At 40.5% G+C, this 20,017-nt stretch overlaps 1 protein-coding gene across 2 annotated transcripts; it reads right to left on the reverse strand.

The window, feature by feature from the left end:
- Positions 1-1,094: 1,094 nt before the first annotated feature.
- Positions 1,095-19,454, reverse strand: GPRIN2 (G protein regulated inducer of neurite outgrowth 2). Of its 2 annotated transcripts, none has more exons than XM_010567865.1 (2): positions 19,212-19,454; positions 1,095-2,912 (listed from the first exon to the last, which is right to left on the reverse strand). In XM_010567865.1, the coding sequence occupies exon 2, from the start codon at positions 2,898-2,900 to the stop codon at positions 1,095-1,097; it is 1,806 nt and encodes a 601-aa protein (XP_010566167.1). In that variant the 5' UTR covers positions 2,901-2,912; positions 19,212-19,454. The 2 variants fall into 2 exon arrangements, with proteins under 2 accessions (XP_010566167.1, XP_010566166.1); XM_010567864.1 differs by lacking the exon at positions 19,212-19,454 and adding an exon at positions 3,779-3,834.
- Positions 19,455-20,017: the final 563 nt, after the last annotated feature.

Consider the following 20,017-nt stretch of genomic DNA (forward strand, 5'->3'; position numbering starts at 1 on the left):
GGGAAATTGTTTGTGAAGTTGTTTTTTGGAGAAAAAACATCTTTAAGCTGCCCATATGACCAAGGCACTTGGAACAAATAACCTTAGAGCTGTACTTCGGTGAAGACATGAAGTCTCACTTTCAGCAGACACTTGATGTCAGACCAGACAGGGGACACAAGACAAGCAAAGGCTACATGGAAACTGTTGCCTGTGGTTTACGCAACAACAAAATAACCACTGTTCAGGATAGATGCACATAAAAAGAACTCACTGGAAATTACTTTTAATATAAGCAAAACAAAACTGCTTATGATTTGTAGGGCATGATAGTGTGACAGACTAATCTGAACAGCTTTTTTTTCATGTCTCTAAGACAAGCATTCAGTAAGTAATTCACATTACATAAGTCATCTTTGGTAATATTGTACATTTGTGTCAATCACTTGGTAAACATCAGTTCTGGATATTTAGAGTGTAATTCATCATAACTACAAACTAATTTGAAAGTTGCAGGAGCATCCTCCAACTGTACATCAGCTTGCAAAGGGAAGAGTTCAGACTAGAAATACCAGAATTACTTCACAGAGTTATGTATCAAAAGTTACAATTCTTCATCATATAGCATTACACTAGTTTGTCATTTTGTCTACAGTTTAGGTGGGCTTGCAGTCAGCATTATTATAAATTAACAATTTAAGGGAGTAGGATTGAAAGCTAAGAACTTTGATTAAAGCATAATTTTCTAACTTTGTTTTCTAATCCTAAATTATTAAAATACAGAAAAAAGTGATCATTTTTTTAAAAAGATGCATAATTTAGAAAAGGTTTCATTGCTTACAATATGATTTAAAACTAACATGGAAGAATAAAACAATGCTACATTAAATAGAGTCAAGAGCACTCAGATGGTATAATGTAGGTACAACCTTATGTCCTCTGTTAGATGGCCCATCTACGGGTTTTTCCTTGCTTTGATGTGTATTTGATGGTTACTGAACTTTTCCCACTTATCCTGACGCAGATTGTCCACACATACTGTGTTAACACTTAAGGAGTCAGCATTTATTTACAATTTAAAAGCAGCACAGCTGTCCTACGTCCTACAGCTGTGCTCACTCCACTGCAGTACTGGAACGAGCACAACAGCTCGGATATCTCAGGGAATGCATCATTGTTCTGAATGGCCTTTTTTTCCCCATTTTATCAGAAGATGGCTCCTTATTACTTTTCTCAGCCAGCTCAGCAGGCTCTGTCTGGAATTGTTCTATTTGAATCTCAAGATGTTTTTGAATGGCTAACCCAAGGACTTCTGGATCCACAGATGCCCCATACACTTCCCATGTCATTCCTTCATCATCCCATCTCACTTCACGTACTGGAGATTTGGGGGCCTCCAAGTCTTGCTCCAGGTTTACCTCTGGGAACACATGCGAGTGGCCTTCTGCTGCAGCCGCTGGGCTTGTTGCCACAGATTTGCATTCCATGGTTGGAAGAGTTTGTACCTCGGCATCTCTACGCTCAAGAGCTGGTTTCAGTCCTTTGGTTAAATCATTCATAGAGGTCATAGTCCACATGTCCTTAGTTGTCATCACCACGCCTGCACCTTGCTGGCTACTGAAGGCAACACAGGCAGCCTTTGTTTCTGGAGGAGCACTCTCCTGCTGATCACAGTGTTGAGCGTGTTGCAGTTGTTCTCCAGGAATGCTACAGCACTTCAGGACTCTCTTGGCATCCAGGCCTGATTCACTTACTGAAGACACCAGCTTAGGATATGTCAGAATGTCTGAAGTAGAAAAGGAATGAAAATAGCCAGGTGCTGCCTGCTCTTTTCCCGACTCACTAACTGAGCATACCAACCGCGGAACAAGTTGTATAGATGGTATGGGCAAAGAATGGCAATAGGCAGGGACGGTGGCATCTACCTTCATACAAGGGTCCTGCCTTACATTACAGGGCCCTGCAGAATTGTTATGAACTGTCATCACCATGGGGGAGTATGCAGCGTTTGGAATGTTACCGTAAGTCAGACCACCATGAATAATCCCAGTGGCTTGACTGAACATTGTCCTGTTTGAGAAACCATTTCCAGGCATGTGGGGTCCTAGAACAGCAGTGTGAAATGTTCCAGGATCTGTGTAAACAGTAGTGTTACGTGGAATACCACTGCTGTCAAAGCTATTTGTGGGTACTTTTTGGTCTCTAGGTAGAACTGGAAGATGAGTCACAAGGTTTTGATAGTGAGATGTATTTTCATTTGTTTCTGGTCCATACCTCTCTGTTTGGAAAGACATCCTAGCCACTGGTGGACCATGCCTGCAGCTAGAAGAGCTTAGGCTGGAATGAGGAGCACTGGTTTCTATGTGAGTGACATAAGTCTGCTGTTTGCAACTGCAAGTTAGGTCTGAGTGGCTTCTCTGAAGGGCATTTCCTGGTTCTTCCATTTTACACAGGCTTTGCTGGTGGACAATGGAGGCTGAAGAAATATTCTCAGCTGTGCTGCTCTTTACACACATCCTGGTGTCCTCCACTTCGCAGGATGCTGGGGACGGTTCAGTGATAAGAAAATGGTTTGTAGCCTTAGTTCTGCTCTGTGAATTGTCATTGTCTGACTGGTCACTTATGGTTTGCACCACTGATCCGAGTCCCATCATCCCAGGTTGCGAGAAGGACCAGCCAGGACTCGGCACGTTCCTTGCATCACTCTCGTTTCCCAGGGTATGGCAGATGGTGCTACTATGGCTTTTCTTCAGCTCCTGTTTGTTGCTTTGCCCTTCCTCTAAACTCGATTGCCCAGCACAGGCCAGACTTGAGGAGCTCTTCGACAGGGCGTGACTGTTGACATTCAAGAGACTGTGACAAGTAGAACTTAGTGAGTCCTGGTAGGAATGAGTGTGGAGCTGGTGGCTGTCAGCTGACATGGCAAAAGAGATCTGCAAGAAATGGTGGAGAAGAAAAAGAAGCAATTTAAGAAGGAAATATATGCACCGGAAACTATAATCTCTACTGGCCTTCTGCCTGGCCTTCTTGCTTTTCACAGTTCACAAATACTTTTAGAAAAGCACTATACTGTACTCTTTGTGTACTCAGACTGGCCAGTTTCCATTTTCAGTTTCCACAAAGGGTTCTTCCCTTTGGAAGATTCATGATTTATTGGAAATTCTGGGGTTTTTTTCATTTCATAAGACACTAAGGGAGAAAAATTCTTCTTGGTTTCTACCTTTTAACAATAGCAATCTCAACATTGCCAAGTATCGTCTCCCCTAAATTTACTGGAGCCATTTTTGGGACATCCTGAGACGTCATATAACTTAGGCAAAGACAGAAGCGTTTTTAAACAAGATAGCTTTTCACCATGGTGTTCCTTAAGCCAACAATGTTAACTGTATTGTTAAAACAAAAAACTGTTCAGTTTTTAGTCTCTTGACATTGTCACTTCAGAAGCTATCCAACCACTGCTAGAGCTTTCAAATATTAACAAAGCCTCAACAACTGAACAAGTTCTCCCTTTTTCCCGTACCCTTCCTGACAAGCTTCTTTGGATTTCATTCCACAAGATGATCACTATTTTATTCAACTGTTTTCCTAGAGTCCACACAAGTGTACAGTAGATGTGGGCAAAACTGTTTTGACCACCCGTGGCAGAGGAGACACGACATGAAACCCAAGGAAATGAGCTCTGCCAGGCCTTTGTGGAGTCGGTGCCAGCGTTCCCAGACCAAATAAAGCTGCGCAGCATGGGACGAAGATACCCAGCTGGCCCACTGCAGGGTCAGTGGGCTTTCTAGCTTGTGCTTACCACCGGCATGATAGGAGGTGGCAGCAAAGAGAGATCCAGTGAGAGGCTGGAGGTGAAACTCCTCTAGGAACCACTGAGCTGTATGGAAAGTCTGCATCTCAGCACAGAGTCTGTTAAGGGTACATGCTTCAGTGCACGGTTTCGGCTTCTTGTGCCGATCGCTTTTGGGAACCCACAAGTTCAGACTGGCTGTGGAAGGTACATAGTCACTGCACCACAAGCGGGATAACAACAAAACAATAAAATCTTTAACCAAAGTCTTGCAGTTCTTCTGTCCTTTTTTTTAGCACACTCAGTCACTTCTATTGTTAGAAAACACATGTTTCTACTGGTTGTTATAGTATCCTATATGTGGTTAACATTTATCTTAGCACTTCCACATCTAAGAGAGGTTGTAATTGAAGATTTTGAATCTAACCAGATTCAGTGATCCATTTTTGTTGGTTGAATCAGATCTTCCACTGACTGACTACGCACATTCCCTTGGTGTCACACAGGTCTTGCAACATTTGTATAACTAAGTTATTTTAATATGCTCCTATATCTATATCTATCTACACACATATATATAAATATATCTCTTTCCTAAAAGAACCCATGCTGTTGAACAGAAAAATCTAGAGCATTTATTCATTGCTTCCAGGTCAAGTACTACTGGATATTTTGTTGTGCAGAAGTGTAGTGGAAGCCACAAATTCTCGTTCTGGAGAACTTTCCCTCAGATGCACTCTATGTACTCTGTCTCTCTAGCAGGACTCCTACAGAAACCTTCACAATTTCTTGTGAACTGTAACACTGAAATAAAAATGAATGTGTGGAACAAGAAATGTACGTACACGTGCTGGACAAAAGCACTCTGTAAATGTAACAGGAAAGTTCACTCATAACACCAGGAGACCACTGGCTGCAAGGGCTCACATTCAAACCTCTCAGTGAGAAGCCTTCAATATATGATCATTTTAATATGGTATTTACAGGCTGAAGTAGTCATCTACCAACATAACTAATAAAGAGCATGCCTTTTGCTCCATCCACAAACTAAGAGCTCTGCTGCTGATCCAGACAGCTATCAGTGCTCACACTTGTAATTCCATTTTCGTTGTTAACTTTGGCAAGCTAATAGTTCAGGTCGCAATTTTCCCATCACCTGAAATCCACTTGCATTGTCTGTTTTCCATAATGAAATTAAATTGAGCAAGACAACATTAAAAAATAACAATATCTGCAATCACTTCTTTGAGAAGCTTCTCATTGTGGGCTGTGTAGTAGAGACTTTTGATTGGTAGCAATATCCTCTAGCATTAGGGTTCGCTCAGATTTGGACTGTATGCAGAAGAAAAAGGCAGTTTCCTCTCCTTCATACGTGCTTGTTCAGTTAGCAGTTAAACTCATTACAGACTCAACCCGCACCAAGCCTGCTCTGTATGCCACGTAGCCCCTCTGGCCTGTGGGACTCCACAGGCTGGTGGCATCGAAGGACAACACAAAAGCACCTTTTCTTCCAGGAATGGAATCTCAGATTCCTGTGTTACAGGCACTGCTGAATGCAGCTGCAGTCAAAAGCAACCACTTCTTGCCAGGCTGGCCATCAATGTATTTCTGCATGTTTTTCAAAAGCCCTCACAAAATCTCACTCAACGCTTAGAAGACAAGCAAGAACTGGGAAAAATGACAGTTTTAAAACACTTCGCTCATCTCCTCCAGCATGTTATCTATCCTGCAGCCACTTACACATATGGGTATAGTCTGCCACATAGAATTCAAAGGAGTCAATAGGATTAAACACCAGAGCATAGCTGTCTGCAAGGTGAAGACCTTACATTTAATCTCTTCAAAAGATAACACCTGCAAAGGCTCTCTGTTGTTGGGATGAAACAACATTTACTAATGGAAATCCTCAGCCACAAATCTTGAGTCTCAGGTGAAAGGAAGCTTCAAACATATCCTGTTACAAATGATATAAGGCAGTGCAAACTTTGAAGAGCTGTCTCACGAGTTTACGAGGTTCAAATATGTATATATACACAGATGCCAAGACCTCTATTGGCTTTCTTTGTGTAGCATTGCTGCAGAAACCTCTGTAACTGGAAGAAGTGATGCAATCTGAGATTGATTCATCACCTGAATATGAAGAAACACATTCAGGTGAGTGAAACAGTCCAAATATATTGACATCACTGAAAACAACATCCAGTGTGATGTTTGCAATGCAACCTTCGAAGAGAACTCTGAAGAGGTTTATTTTTGCCCTGCCCACATAGACTCCAACTGCAAGCTGAAATCAAGACCAAACATGGGCCACTGCTACGTATATTACACATGTACAAATACATATATGACATTATAACCAGCAACTATCAACAGCATTTGAACACCTTTGCTCAGATAGACCAGTGTTCAAATGCTAACACAATTGTAACAATTATCCTGTGACTTTTGGACCTTAAAAACAATGGGAACAATTACCAGTTAAGTAAAACAGCATCTCACCTGATACTTTAGGACATAGTTAAGGATGGGGAAAAAAACCCAGTAAAAAGGAAAACAAAGCCCCATTCAAACAAGATGCATCAGCTTCCTTTAGAATAATGCACTTTGCTATAATGCTGAAATCCAAAGTTACTTTTTCCCAGACAGCCTGAATGCTTCCCCATTTATAGGCCATCTATTGCTTCCCCACTCCGAGAAGACCTGTGAGCTCTTACACCACCGGCACGATTTGCCCAGCTGGTGGAGGCAGGCCCCTGAGCCAGACTTGGGCACGTGGAGCTCTGCACGGAGGGTGGCAGCTGATCAACGGCTGGTAGATGCAGCCTTTCCTCACCTCTGCTGCAGCCAAACCTCACCACAGCATTTCACAGTAGCGCAGGTGAGCATGCAAGGGTGCCACAAACTACATCAGCTTGCTGACCCTGATTTTTCTTTTTTTTTTTTTTTTTTAAACTGGCTTAGCTCTCACTTCATCAAATCATCAATCCAGCCACACTGATCACTAACGTCAGCACAGGGAGGAAAGAGAAGACCACTCCCCTCCGCAGAAACACAAACTTACTCGGGGCATAAACCCAGAGCAATCCTGCACACGCGGTGCCCTTCTTCCTAAGACTTTGGAAATGGCATGTAATCCCACACCCACCTTCCCAAACTCTACATTTCACACGTGCAAGGCTGGCGCCGATTCCCCAAGGTACACAAAAATTCTTACATGTGCATATACGTCCCTACAGAAGAGACACAACACTGCACGTACGCACCCCAGAGGTGCTGTACTTTCCACGTGAGCTCGTACAGACTGCATCCAGCTGCCGACTTCTGAGAAGGAGCAGGACAGAAGTGTCTGGATGGTTACACCAACACATACCCCAGGAGGGGCTGGGGGCAGGTACTGAGAATGGTGTGACAAACTTTAAAAAAAAAATGACCAAAAAAACCCCCAATCCAAAACATGGAACCTCTCTAATTTCACTGTCATGCAATGCCATTGTATTTTGTGAATCAGCTAATCAGGAACGGATTACCCACATGAAACATGGATATAAACACAGCTGACTTAGTGGGTACTTAGGGACCTGAAACAACTTTTTGTGTGTGTGATGGGCAGAGGGGACTGCTTTGCTTAACTTTGCTTTTTAAACGGTAAATACATAATTTATAGGAAAGTAACTTTATTCAAAAATAACTATTGTAGATTCTGAGTTGACCTGAGAGATTTTCATTTGGAAATTCAAAGGAAACCTGCACCTGAAGCCAATAAGAAAGCAAATAAGAAAGCATGAACTTTGAGGCAGATACCTTGCTACGAATATACAGAAAATAGTTAGACAAGCAGAGAGAGGATTAGGATAGAAATGGAATTAACATCCACTATTTTTGGCTTAGCTTCAGATAGCTTATGAGGGGATCTAGGCTGCTTTCACTAATTCCACTGAACTACTTTAAAGCAACAAATGTGTATTTTGCTATGACTTATGATTAAAGTTGTGACCTATTTAATGCACTAGTAAATTTAGTCTCAGAATATTGAATATCATGTATGTTATCAACTGAAAGACATTCACTGGTAAATTAACTATGATTCCAAAATTCTTCGGTATTTTTGTATTCCATGCATGTACGTTTAATTACAATTTTGACAACAAACACAAGTGGATACCAAGTGGACTAATTCCTTACAATCATGCCAATATACAGAACAAGCTTTCATGTAGTATAATAATACCACATGATATTTCAGTATGATTGCATTTAGCTGCTGCATTATGTATTTGCTAGTGATTGTTTTCTTCCCTGCATTGGCAGGCTTCAAAAGACCAATATGATAAACAAGACACCCACAAAACAAATCATAGGTTTCATAACGAGGATAGTAACATGGGATATCAACATAAGACAATGTGTTAATAACAAAAGAAATCCAGCCATGCTTGCATTTCCTCCTACAAGCAAATAAAGAAACTACAAAATGCCATAAAAATAACACAGCTGCTGGATCTTTTATCCCAGGAAAGGTTTTTTTTGAGTACTGTCTCAAGCAAAAATCTGCACCATAACTTAGCAAGTTACATGACACTGACTATGCTCTTTCCTAAGTACTCTGTTACTACAGTAACTAAACATATTGTGATGCAGTATGAATCGTCTAACATATTAAACAATACAAGTTAGTCGCAGAATTTGGGAAAAGACAAAGAAAAATTTCATTTAAAATTTAATACTATTTACTAGAAAAATACAAGGAATGTCAGAGACTTATTTCTCTAAGTTTTTCACAGTTTATTTTTGCTTTATACGACTGTGATAGTCAACTCACAAATCAACAAGACCTGCAATAATGACTGCAGGCTGTTTCACCCTTCTTCACTTTGCTGATTGTAAAATAAAATAAAAAAAATCATGTATTTCATTTTATGCTTTCAAAACCAGTATCTGACTGCAAAATAAGTGATAAAATCAGAGCCAGTTTCAGAGGTGAGGGCATTACTATGCAAGTGTGGAATCTGGAAGAGTTAGGTGATTTGATCCATACCAAAATTTTTGGATGATGGCTGTTAATTTCAGACACTGGTCAGGACCCTCCATGGCAAGCACTAGCACTTTTTGAGAAGACATGCAGTGTTAGGGGGTTGCAAGGTCTTTGCCCAGAATTCGCTCCTTCATTTGCATCATTCTGGCTCCGCTGTGCATCAGCACTTGGTAACCTGTACAATAATCAGCTTCATAAGACAAACATAGAATTTCCGCAATAGCACAAAACTCCAAGACAAACACATGTATGTTTCATACAAGGAGAATAGTGTGATTTTAATTAACTTATGAGACTTACTTGAGTAGAAGGCTGCTATATGTAGGTTCTTAACTCTTTAATCTTACTACAAATACCATGGTTATAAATTTGAAAAGGCAAGAGCAGTTAATAGTTAAAATGACAGAACTTTAATTACATCCTAAGGGGCAGCTGTCACTTAGCCATAAATACTGCGGACACTTGCCTGGGACACAAGACAGCACACATGGAAATAACTAAATTTCTGCCTAAACAGCCAAGTTACCTTGGGTACCAGAAGCCATGCAGCATATTCACACCGTGTTCTGTTCAGGCCTGGTATTTTAAGCAACGTGTCTTCCTTATTGGCATCTACAACTGAACTTCTGAGACAGATGTTTACCATGGTAAAATGACATAATAAAAAGCAACACCATCTGACATTAATTTCTTTTAGAGCTGTACTCATTTTAAAGAAGCTCATACCGCCACAATTAAAGAAACAGAATATGGTCATGTCTAAAAATTTGTCTCTGTTTGTCCACATTGAGAATTACCGGTAAGTTGCACAAGAAAAGAAACATCTGGTTTGCACTTACGCAAAGATTGACATGCTAGTATTATGAGACCTGATGGCCTCTCCCTAACTACACTCCCCAGAAAGAAATAGTCCATTAACAGTAATCACTAACACCTACTGTTGGGTGGGGGGAGTCAAACCACTTGAAAGGCATTGGCAAAACAGGATTAGACAGGGTAAAAAGCTTAGAGATTCAAGTGTCTGGGATTAGGGTTTTTTTGGTGGTTTTAATTGTTATTTCATTTTGGTGAGGTATATAAGGGAAAGGAAAAAACAGAGGAGTTACAACTGGGAAAAGGTATCACCCATCAGGGAACTTCAAGGAATTTCTCTAAATTATGTAAAAACAACTATATCAATGCAACTAGATTTATACAGAATCAGGTTGAGACCCCAATTACTTAACCTTTAATCCATCATCTTCCTTTAGGCTTTCCATTTTGGACCAGCAGTATAAATTAACTATGCCTTGTTCAGTTCAATCTGCTAATGCCCTCTTGTAAATATTTTGAGTCATCTTATATTTCCAAGTATCAGACAGATCTACAGGACAGACTGATCTGGGCATCTGCAAATACCATCAGATGCACACAACAGACTAGTGCATACTGTGTATGCGAATGAATGAGATTATTTTTCAGTTCTGCACCGCTAGAAGCACCGGTGACAGTGGTGCCTGTCACCGGGACCATAATTCACTTGTAAGAAGAGGAGTACATTTGACAGGCTAGTAAACATGAGAGCAGAAGAGTTATGACGCTCAGTGCGCAGCACAGCAAAAGCATAGATTGCGTGTGTTTTACGTACATGTAAACTGACTAGTCACAGCTTTTCTTTTGTTTCTGTTAATTATCACTTTGTCTATCAGGCTTTTCTAAAAGACTTTGTCTTTTCCCCATCTGAAGCTGAGCTCACTGCACAGACATCTCTCTGCATTGATTGGCAACAAGATGAAAAGGAAAGAGTCCCCTTTTTACTGAGTATTAATGAACCTCAGCTATCTCCTTACTGGAGACCCAAGGACCCAAGCAGAGGCCTCTCCCCACAAACTCTGAAGTTACCACGGGTAGCCTGGTGAGCAGTGACCTCACCAGGGGATAATATAATAGTTGCCATGTCAGAAAGTGAATAGATTCAAACACTTGCTGATACATTCACCTCAAGGCAGAATGACAAGGCCACTGTGTCCACAATTGTTCCAACAGCATAGGAAAAGTCATGCAAGAGGATAAACATGTGCTTTTAAGAAACAGCAGGGGCAGCCCACAGCCCTGGTAGAGTCTGAGCCAGGAAAGAAGAGCTGGGAACCCTAAATTCTGAAGTGAAAAAGTCTAAAATGAGAGTGCCATGAAAGAAGAACCTGAGAAGGATGAACCAAAGGAGACTATTTTAATGACAACTTTAATTGAATTCCCAGAAAGGAGAATTCACACGGGGCTGTAAATAAATTACTGGGAAATCAGCGAGGGGTGCACTCTATCACAAGGGAGGCACATGTTGGAATGCAGTCCTGACACCACGTCCTGGTTTCAGCTGGGATGTAGTTAATTGTCTTCCCAGTAGCTGGTACAGTGCTGTGTTTTGAGTTCAGTATGTGAAGAATGTTGATAACACTGATGTTTTCAGTTGTTGCTCAGGAGTGTTTAGACTATAGTCAAGGATTTTTCAGCTTCTCATGCCCAGCCAGGGCACCTGACCCAAACTGGCCAACAGTGTATTCCATACCATGGGACGTCCCATCTAGTTTAGGAACTGGGAAGTGGGGGGGGGCAGGGATTCGCCGCTTGGGGACTGGCTGGGTGTCGGTCGGCGGGGGGGGAGCAATTGCCCTGCGCATCATTTGTACATTCCAATCCTTTTATTACTACTGTTGTCATTTTATTAGTGTTATCATTATCATTATTAGTTTCTTCTTTTCTGTTCTATTAAATTGTTCTTATCTCAACCCAGGAGTTTTACTTCTTTTCCTGATTTTCTCCCCCATCCCACTGGATGGGGGGGGAGTGAGTGAGCGGCTGCGTGGTGCTTAGTTGCTGGCTGGGGTTAAACCACAACACACCACCACATGATGCACTGTGCAACTATGCATCCTCTTTGCCACCTTTCTTTATTTCATCATCTGTCCCAGAAACAGCTTCAAAGACCTCTTAGAATTTTGATCTTTTTTTAGTCAAAATTTATAAGCAAAACATTACTCGCACTGTGTCTCCATGTGCACATAGACCTACCTCAGTATACAAGCTGCCCTACAATATACCGACAGAGCTAAAATATGAGATATTGTACAGTCATATTTGATGCTCACTGTTAGTATTTGACAGCTCACTTTAAAGCTCATCTCTTCAGTCAGAAGACTTAAAACTTTTTTGTTACAAACAAAATATGCTGATAAGGTCATGTAATCAGCTGTTTTCAGCAGCTGGGGCTTTAAAAAAACCCAAACCATCAGATATTATGACAGCAGGCAACACTGACCTAGAATCACGCTTACAGTGAATAGTGCGTGCCTACAGAAGGGGTACATTAATATAATTGCCTTTCTGGTTTAAGCAGAACAGAATTATGCAAAATGAAACTGTTAATTCTGCTGCCAGATTTATGCTGATAAGAATTGCTGGCTATTGATATCCACTGGCAGTACAAAAGTCCTGTGAGAAAAACGTTTCATAATTTCTTTAGGAATTAATCTTTAATGCACAAAATTTGCAGTGACCTATCTACATCTGGATTTATTCAGAGAGACAGACACTAGTGAACCTTTTCCTTTTCACAGCAGAGGATCACATCCTATTCCATCATATGTACCAATTTGGAGGGAACAGGGTCAGTCTGGTATTGAGTGACTCATCCTCCTCAGAGCTCCCTTTTTGCGTCCACTTTTCAGTCCTGAACAAACTATCCCCAAAGCAAACCCATCGATCTGGAACTCTGCAAAAACACACGGCCATAGCTTGCTCAGCAAGCCTCTACCCTTCAGAAGCCCAAGCCTGCAAACTGTGTGAATCACAGTTGCCTGTAAAGCATCGCGAACTTAAAAATCTTACAGAAAACCAAAAGCCCGCTTATGGCCTGCTTCCAGTCTCACAGCAAGGGACTACAGCTATATATTAATGCAATCTTCACAAGAGGCCAGCAGTTTGCATGTCCAACAAACGCCACCCAAACTGGCTAAGTGATTAAAATATCTACTTGTAAATTCATGTGTTTTACAAGAAAGTATTCAAATCATCATTTTTGCTGTTTGCTTGAAAGCTTAATAGCAACAGTCAGAGGGAAGATATGAGCTCAGCTTGGCTCAGCCTCCCTGCCCTGTGGATAACTTTAGCTTTAACTTCAGGATTCAGCACTGTAGTTATTTACTTTTGAATACAAGGGCAATGAGATACTCTACCCTAACAAGTGAATGTGCATCTGACACCACAATCTGTGCAAGTCGATGGACAGTTAGCGTGCATGTGCTCTGTGCTGACTGGAAGGAGGTGGCCAAAAGTGCAGAGCTCAGCCTCCACCTAACATGCCCAGGCTCCCAGAAATACCCACTCGGGCTCAGTGTTATGCCGACAGAGATCAAAGCTTTATAACTAGATACAGTGGCAGACAAAGCAAACTCAAATCTGCCTTAAAAATACCAACTAGATATAGCCACAAGTACGGCAGCTCTTCATGTTCACGTATCATCCTTAATAGAAGGATGGCAATTCCTCTAGCAGCAGCAAACAGGAATAATTGTGACATATACAGAAGTAACAGTAATCTGAAGCTCTCCAAACATCTGCTAGGATAAAGGAAGACAATATTTACAGATTGAAAGATGACCCACCAAAAAAAAAGAAAAAAAAAATCAAAGATGGTTCATTTTTCTACATCTAATAGTTATATCTCTTTCCTGCCTAAAAAAACGGGCAACTTATTTAGCAAGACCTAGTAATTTACCCTTATTTCTTGTTCCCTTATTTTTCCCTGTGATTGAACACTATACAAGGGCTACAAAAAATCCCTTTAATTCTTTATCTAAATGACAGTGTTTATGAACTGCACACAAAACATTGGAGAAAAGAAAGATTCAAAAAGTCAATCTAGCTACCTCCAGAAGTTGCTCTCATCAGTGGCAGGGGAAAGTCTGACTTCTAGATTGTAGACTGAGAACTGACTTCTAGATTATAAAAAACAATTACTCAGTAATTAGAAAGAGGAAACAACTGCCTTCTAATTCTGTCTGTGCTTACTGACATACTGTATGGCCTTGAGCAAGTCATTCACTTTGTGACTCAGTTTACTCATCTGTTCTATGCAGAAGCCCCTGATGTAGGTATTTAAAGACTTAATTCATGATTGCAGAGCACTCTGAAATCCCAGAATTAAAGATATTAAATATAAGACATTGAGAAGAACATATTCTGGCCCTTCCTTTGTAATATTTGGTTTGAAAGAAATAAATAGAGCATCTCTACATGAAATTCTTGTTGCACTTGCAGAAAACTCCTGTTACTGATAAAGTTCAGATACTACCCATGCCTCAGAAGCATCTGTTTAAAGCACCCACTCCTACAGCTTCCCAACATCAAGTAAGGATGAGTAATCTTGAGGATTTCAAATACTTAAAACCAGTATTAACAGTATTTCTCAAATTAGGTGTCAAATGTATATAGTGTATATATAATATGCATGCTAATAACATGCATATTATATATGCATGGTATATTAAGTAGCAATGATTTATTATAAGTAGATTCATTACACCTTTATAAGCAGAGCTGTCACAACTGCAGACCATGTTGTCCTGCAGTGCTGCATTCACTTACAAGCTTTTATTTACTATGATGAACTTTTCATGAAAATCTCTCTGAGAGAGAGAGATTCTGTGACAAATTTAAGTCTTCGTTTCACACTGCAAGCTGTCTTTTACATATCTTTAAGCTGGAAAAGAACTGGCAATCTCTATCCAGAGGGATAAGTGGTACTACACACATATAATCAAGTGAGTATTGAAAAGGACTAAAAAGAGGACTATCTAATCGAGTTTCACAGTGTTGCTAAAAGTTCCCACTGTCTGACTGTAGTATAAGCTAGCTTTGAAACTATATAAACAAAGAATTTGGGAGGAACTAGGAAGAATAAGTTTCCTTTTCAAACTTGATATTTTGTCATAAATAACAGTTATTATGTCAAAGTCAGCGTCTCCCTCTCAAAAAAAGCAACTGTCCCAATTACTCTGTGGTCTAATCAGACCTATGTGGGAAACTATGTTCAATAGTTTTCAGAAAACATCTGAAAGGGATGAAAGAGGGCATCTTCCTACTGTCTTAGGACTGAGAGAAGAAAAACATTAGAGCTTGGCTAGAGAAGAGCCCATGCTCACAAGATGCTTTCCCAAAGCTTGTCTGACACAAGAGACCTTAAGGAGAGAAAAAAAACCAAGACACAGTAAAGCAGCAGACTAAAGCTTGCTAATGTTTTGTAAAATCCCGAGTATGCGAAGAACTTCCCCAAGAACTTAAGTTTACACCCTGCTCTATGTAAACAAGCAAGTTCCCCGTCCTCTTGGTTAATCTCAACCACAGAATGAGCTGCAGAAGTCTCTACTTCCTTATTAACATCTAATAATGCCAGAGACAAAATATTGAGGTATAAACTCGGAACAACTCAAAGCTGCAAGACAATGCAGGTTCCTGTCATCACCAACATAGAGGAAGATCCCACCTGTATGACATGGACAGCGAGAGGATAACTCTTTAAGCATCTGCTGTTAACTGCTAGCAACAAGATACTGATTATAAAGAATTAAGTCTCTGTTACAGGAATCCTTTCCTTTTCAAACATTGGTTTGACCATATTCAAGACCCAAGTGGACAAAACCCTAAGAAATCTGGTCTGACCTCATAGCTGTCTCTGCTTTGAGCAGGAGGTTGGAATAGATAAGTTCCCAAGGTCCCTTCCAAACTGAATGATTCAATGAATTTTTGTTTTGTTTTGTTTTCATAATTTTGTGCTTTTATCTATCATTGTCAATGAGAAGTTTTCATATAGCTTCTCGTCCTGAGCCGCAAAAGAACCCAGAATGTGCAACCATTTTGCAATATTAAACCATTTGTTTAATTGAACAGTGGAACCCGTACCTTTTACTGAAACGAGGTAAACCAGGAATGACTTTTGAAAGGAACCACAAAAGTGATCCCTGTATTCTACAGACAAGGTGATACATATGAAGCAGGCAGTGAACTCCAAAGTTTCTTTCCAATTTGTTAGCACCTTTCTTGTTACTAAATGCAGAAAAGCACTCCACCCCTTCCACAGTTGAGAGGCCATTGAGAACCAAATAAAACTGCTAACCCAAGATGTATCTTTTTCCTTTGCAACATTTCAAGACATATTTATCCACCCTGTTCAGTCATAAACACTGAACTTTACCAGCAGATTCTTTGCAGAAGGTAATAAAATAATTTTAAAAGTCTAACAAAAAAAAAAATCAGTTTAGAAGAGTTAGGGTAGCTTTGTGCATTCATCATCTCTCCGATCTCCATGTCAGGTTTGCTTAGTTTGAGCTGAAAAGGAAGTCGCATCTTTCAGTTCAGCTCACATGAACTGGGTTCTGTCAGTCTTACTCACTGTTGACTAGAGTAAAGCTCTGCAAGTCAAATGAAGGTATTACAACTGCTCAATCCCATTAACCTTCATTTGCACACTCAGGTGTGCCCTTGCTAAAGCTTAATAAGCAAATATTCTGCAGATGGAGAAATACTCTTGCTTCTTTCTCTGTTTTGTATTAAATCCACACTGCACAAGAGTTAAGCCATAATTTTGGAGACATATTACTTTAAAGATGCACACAGGGACAGGCCAGTTTGAAGGTGACCTTTCTTACAATGCTTTTTTGGTGCAGATGATGCTTGGATATAACTCACATGCTTAATGCTCACACTCAACACCACACTAGCAAAGACCTGGCTAATGTCAACTTCATTTAGTTAGCCTGTCCCTATTCCCATGCTTTGAGTATATATACCTAAAGCAGCCCCAAAGTGATTTTTTGTGGTTCCTGTTGGTAAAGATAATTTTTCTGAGTGGAACTTTATTCTGAAGAACTTTAACAGCTTCTATAAAGGAAAGAGACCACCTTCTTCCCCACCATCCACTAAGGAATCAGAGGATACTCCTAAAGGCCAGTTCTTAACATACTTACGAACTATCAGCTGCATAGCTTTAGATTAATTCAATGGTTATAATGCATCTGTAAGAAATATCACATCAGATGATCTTAACCAGAGAGTGGCTTATTTAGTATCTCTCCATTCACCGCCTCCTCCTTGTATCCCTCGTGCAGATATTCCTGACCACTGTACTCCAGCATTTCTTTTCATTCTCCCCCTCTTTTTGCTTTTAGAGAAATGATCTCTTTCTTGCCACTGAAACACACCCCCCTCTCACCCCAAGCTAAAAAAAAAGACTATTAAGAGTTTTGATGATTCAGATCTTCCAGAATTTTAACAGCCCAAAGAGAAGTATTTTCACATATGATACTGTATATGCATAAAGCTTTACAGTTTATACCAGTTAAAAACCCTCTTATTTCTGTACAATGAAACTGCAAGAATTACTAAAAGGCCGGTGCCCACAAACCTTATGGGGCTGCTAATGGTCACGGGGTGGAGGGCGGTGGGGAAGAGTGCAAGGCTGACAAGGAAAGTAAAAGTGTAACATCATTTGCAGCCTATGATTCTTGCTATTCTGTTGTTCTTGGGCCAGAACAATTTTGCTGCTGTTCTGCACAGAACTAACCAGGCTGCAGACAGGTGTATCATTATCTCACTGGTACAGCAAACACCTCTGCTCATGTGGACTGTTCTAAAGCTACCTCCAATTTATCCTTTGTCATTGCCCTTAAAAGAAAGAAAATTAAACTTCAGAAGTATGATGTTCATCAATAACAATTTTCATCTGTTCCACACTCCCTCGTACACTCTCAGTTTTCAAGTGTATTTTGAATATGTATAGTTTACTACGAAAGGAAGGATGTGGATTTGGTATGGTTATCTAATGGAGAATTATCACATTTGTTATTATAAATGAGCTCAGACATCACAAGGCTATATGCAGTTTACTGCTCTTATTGTTTATGCAGCCCTAGATAACCGTCAGATAAAGGAAACTGCAATTGCAGTTCTCTCTAGAGTACAGTTAAGATAAAATGTCTGGATGGTAAAAATCAACAAAACCCTATAATCAGAGAAGAGTGTTTTACAGAGTAACTGAGCCACGACATGAAAACATGAAGCCCTCCTCTAATCCACCCTCATAAATGAAACCTTCCCCAAACCTGATTCTTTTACACAAAGACTACATGCAGAGGTCTTTGAACTCAGATCTTACTGCAATCTAGGTCCTGCAAACATTCAGACATATGCTTAACCTTAAACATGCAAACAACTATTTGCAAGCTTTAATCAATGTCTTGGTGCAAGGAAATCACTGATATTTTTGTATCAGATGACTACTTTGAAGCATGAGTCACTGGAAAAGGGATAGATTTTGATCTTTATATGTTTCATCTTATTTATGCACAAGATCAATATTTTACAAAATATATTTATGCAATGATTATCTTTCCAGTCACCATTCATGCTTAGAGTTCTCTAAATAGAAATAACTGCTTGGTCTCCCCCTCCCTTTTAAACCTCTTCCCTGAAAATCCAGAAGTGCATTGGCACAAATTCTTATTTTTAATCATAGCAGGTTATAAACTACAACATATGCACAAAACACTCTTCTACTATGGTTTCTGATTTAAAACATTTACTCTAGCAACAATAAAAAGCCAAACCAAATCAAATCTTTGACTTTGGAAAAGACATGTTTCGGTTTAAGAGAAAATTTTATCGGTCATTCTAAATAGTGATTGATCATTTATTTAGGGAAGAAGAGTGTAAACCAAAACTGATATGCAGAAGGCACTGAAATATTCCTCGGTTTTTCTCTAGTGTTGGATATTAACTTCTTAGGAATTTAAAAAACATGTGGTACACATGGTGGAAAAAAACAAGGGAAACCATCCTCCGGCAGATGAGTACTAAAAGGTAACATTTTAAAGCAATACAATCTACTCTCCTTTTTTTTTTAGTATCAAAACCCCAACAGACACACAAAAGATAATCAAAAAGCATCTTTGTAAACTTGCAGATGTGCAGAGGAATAAGACGAATGGGATTATGGGGGTTTTTCTCCCCAAAACAGTGACAAGTATATTCTAGAAACACTTGCTAAAAGACAAATACATACACATCTAAGCGAAAAACACCAGCACAACCCCCCCCACCTTCTGCAGAACTACATTAAATTCAATTAAAGCTCAGAGCCATAGTTCCCATCATTTTAGTAAAAGAGAAAACTACAATTTCCTGGGCTTTTCAGTCCAGCTATCAACCCCCTGCTGCCAACACAGCACTTACAGAAGCCTGGGTCTGTCTCTGTGCAGCTCCTCTCCCTTCCCCTCATCTGCTTTGTTACTCTCAAAGACCTGCTGGCAAAACAGAGAGGACTCGGTGTCCTTACAGGAGACGAGAGAACGGGCAATGCATGACTTCAGTGGTCCTTACCTTCCACCTACTCAGAGACTGCACATCCAGCTTCCCTGTCCAAGTTACTTGGAGGGTATTGGAAACAGATGCTCAGAAATCTGAGGAGAATGAAAGCCAAGAGAGTTCAGATTTCCTTTAGAAACTGGGCTCCTTGATCCGCCTGATGCTGTTGACACTAAGGTGAGCATATGATAAGGGGAAGGAGGAGGGATCGTCAGAGAGCATCAAAGGCAGGAGACTGGGAGATGGGGTTTCCCCTGCCTAGATGTGACGCCCCTTCCTGCCTCCCCCCTTGGCTGGAGAGAAAATAAAATGGAGCCTAGGAGGGAGGGAGAGAGAGGGATAATCCTGCGGCTTCATCTGATTAGAGAAACTGGGCCTGTGCAGAGCCGGCAATGCCGCCAGGGAAACACAGGGAGGGAAGGCAAAGAGCGGCAGGAAGAGGAGGAGCAGAGGGGGAGGAATAGGAATGATAAGGGAAAAAGGAACATTATGAGAGGTATACAAAGGGACTGGCACCTGGGCCAAGCCACCCTGGATGCATTCGATTTCTACCCTCATGTAAATGCAAAATGACCAGTAGGAGACACCCATTGCCTCTGGCAATCTGGGGAAAAAAAAGCCCCGCCAAACCCCAAACCCAGAATACATCAGTTGTATAAGCATGGACGAGGAACAAGGATGTCCCAATGGATTGAAAAGAGCGAGATTTTTTTGTGCCGAGTCAGGAGAAATGAAAAAGCAGCACGCTACACATAGCTATCTAGTACGTCACGGACAGGACACGCTTTAGGACAATTTTTCTATTGCAAGTCATTTTGCAG

The sequence above is a fragment of the Haliaeetus leucocephalus genome, unplaced genomic scaffold (assembly GCF_000737465.1).
Source record: "Haliaeetus leucocephalus isolate CR32 unplaced genomic scaffold, Haliaeetus_leucocephalus-4.0 Scaffold229, whole genome shotgun sequence".
Taxonomy (NCBI): Eukaryota; Metazoa; Chordata; class Aves; order Accipitriformes; family Accipitridae; genus Haliaeetus; species Haliaeetus leucocephalus.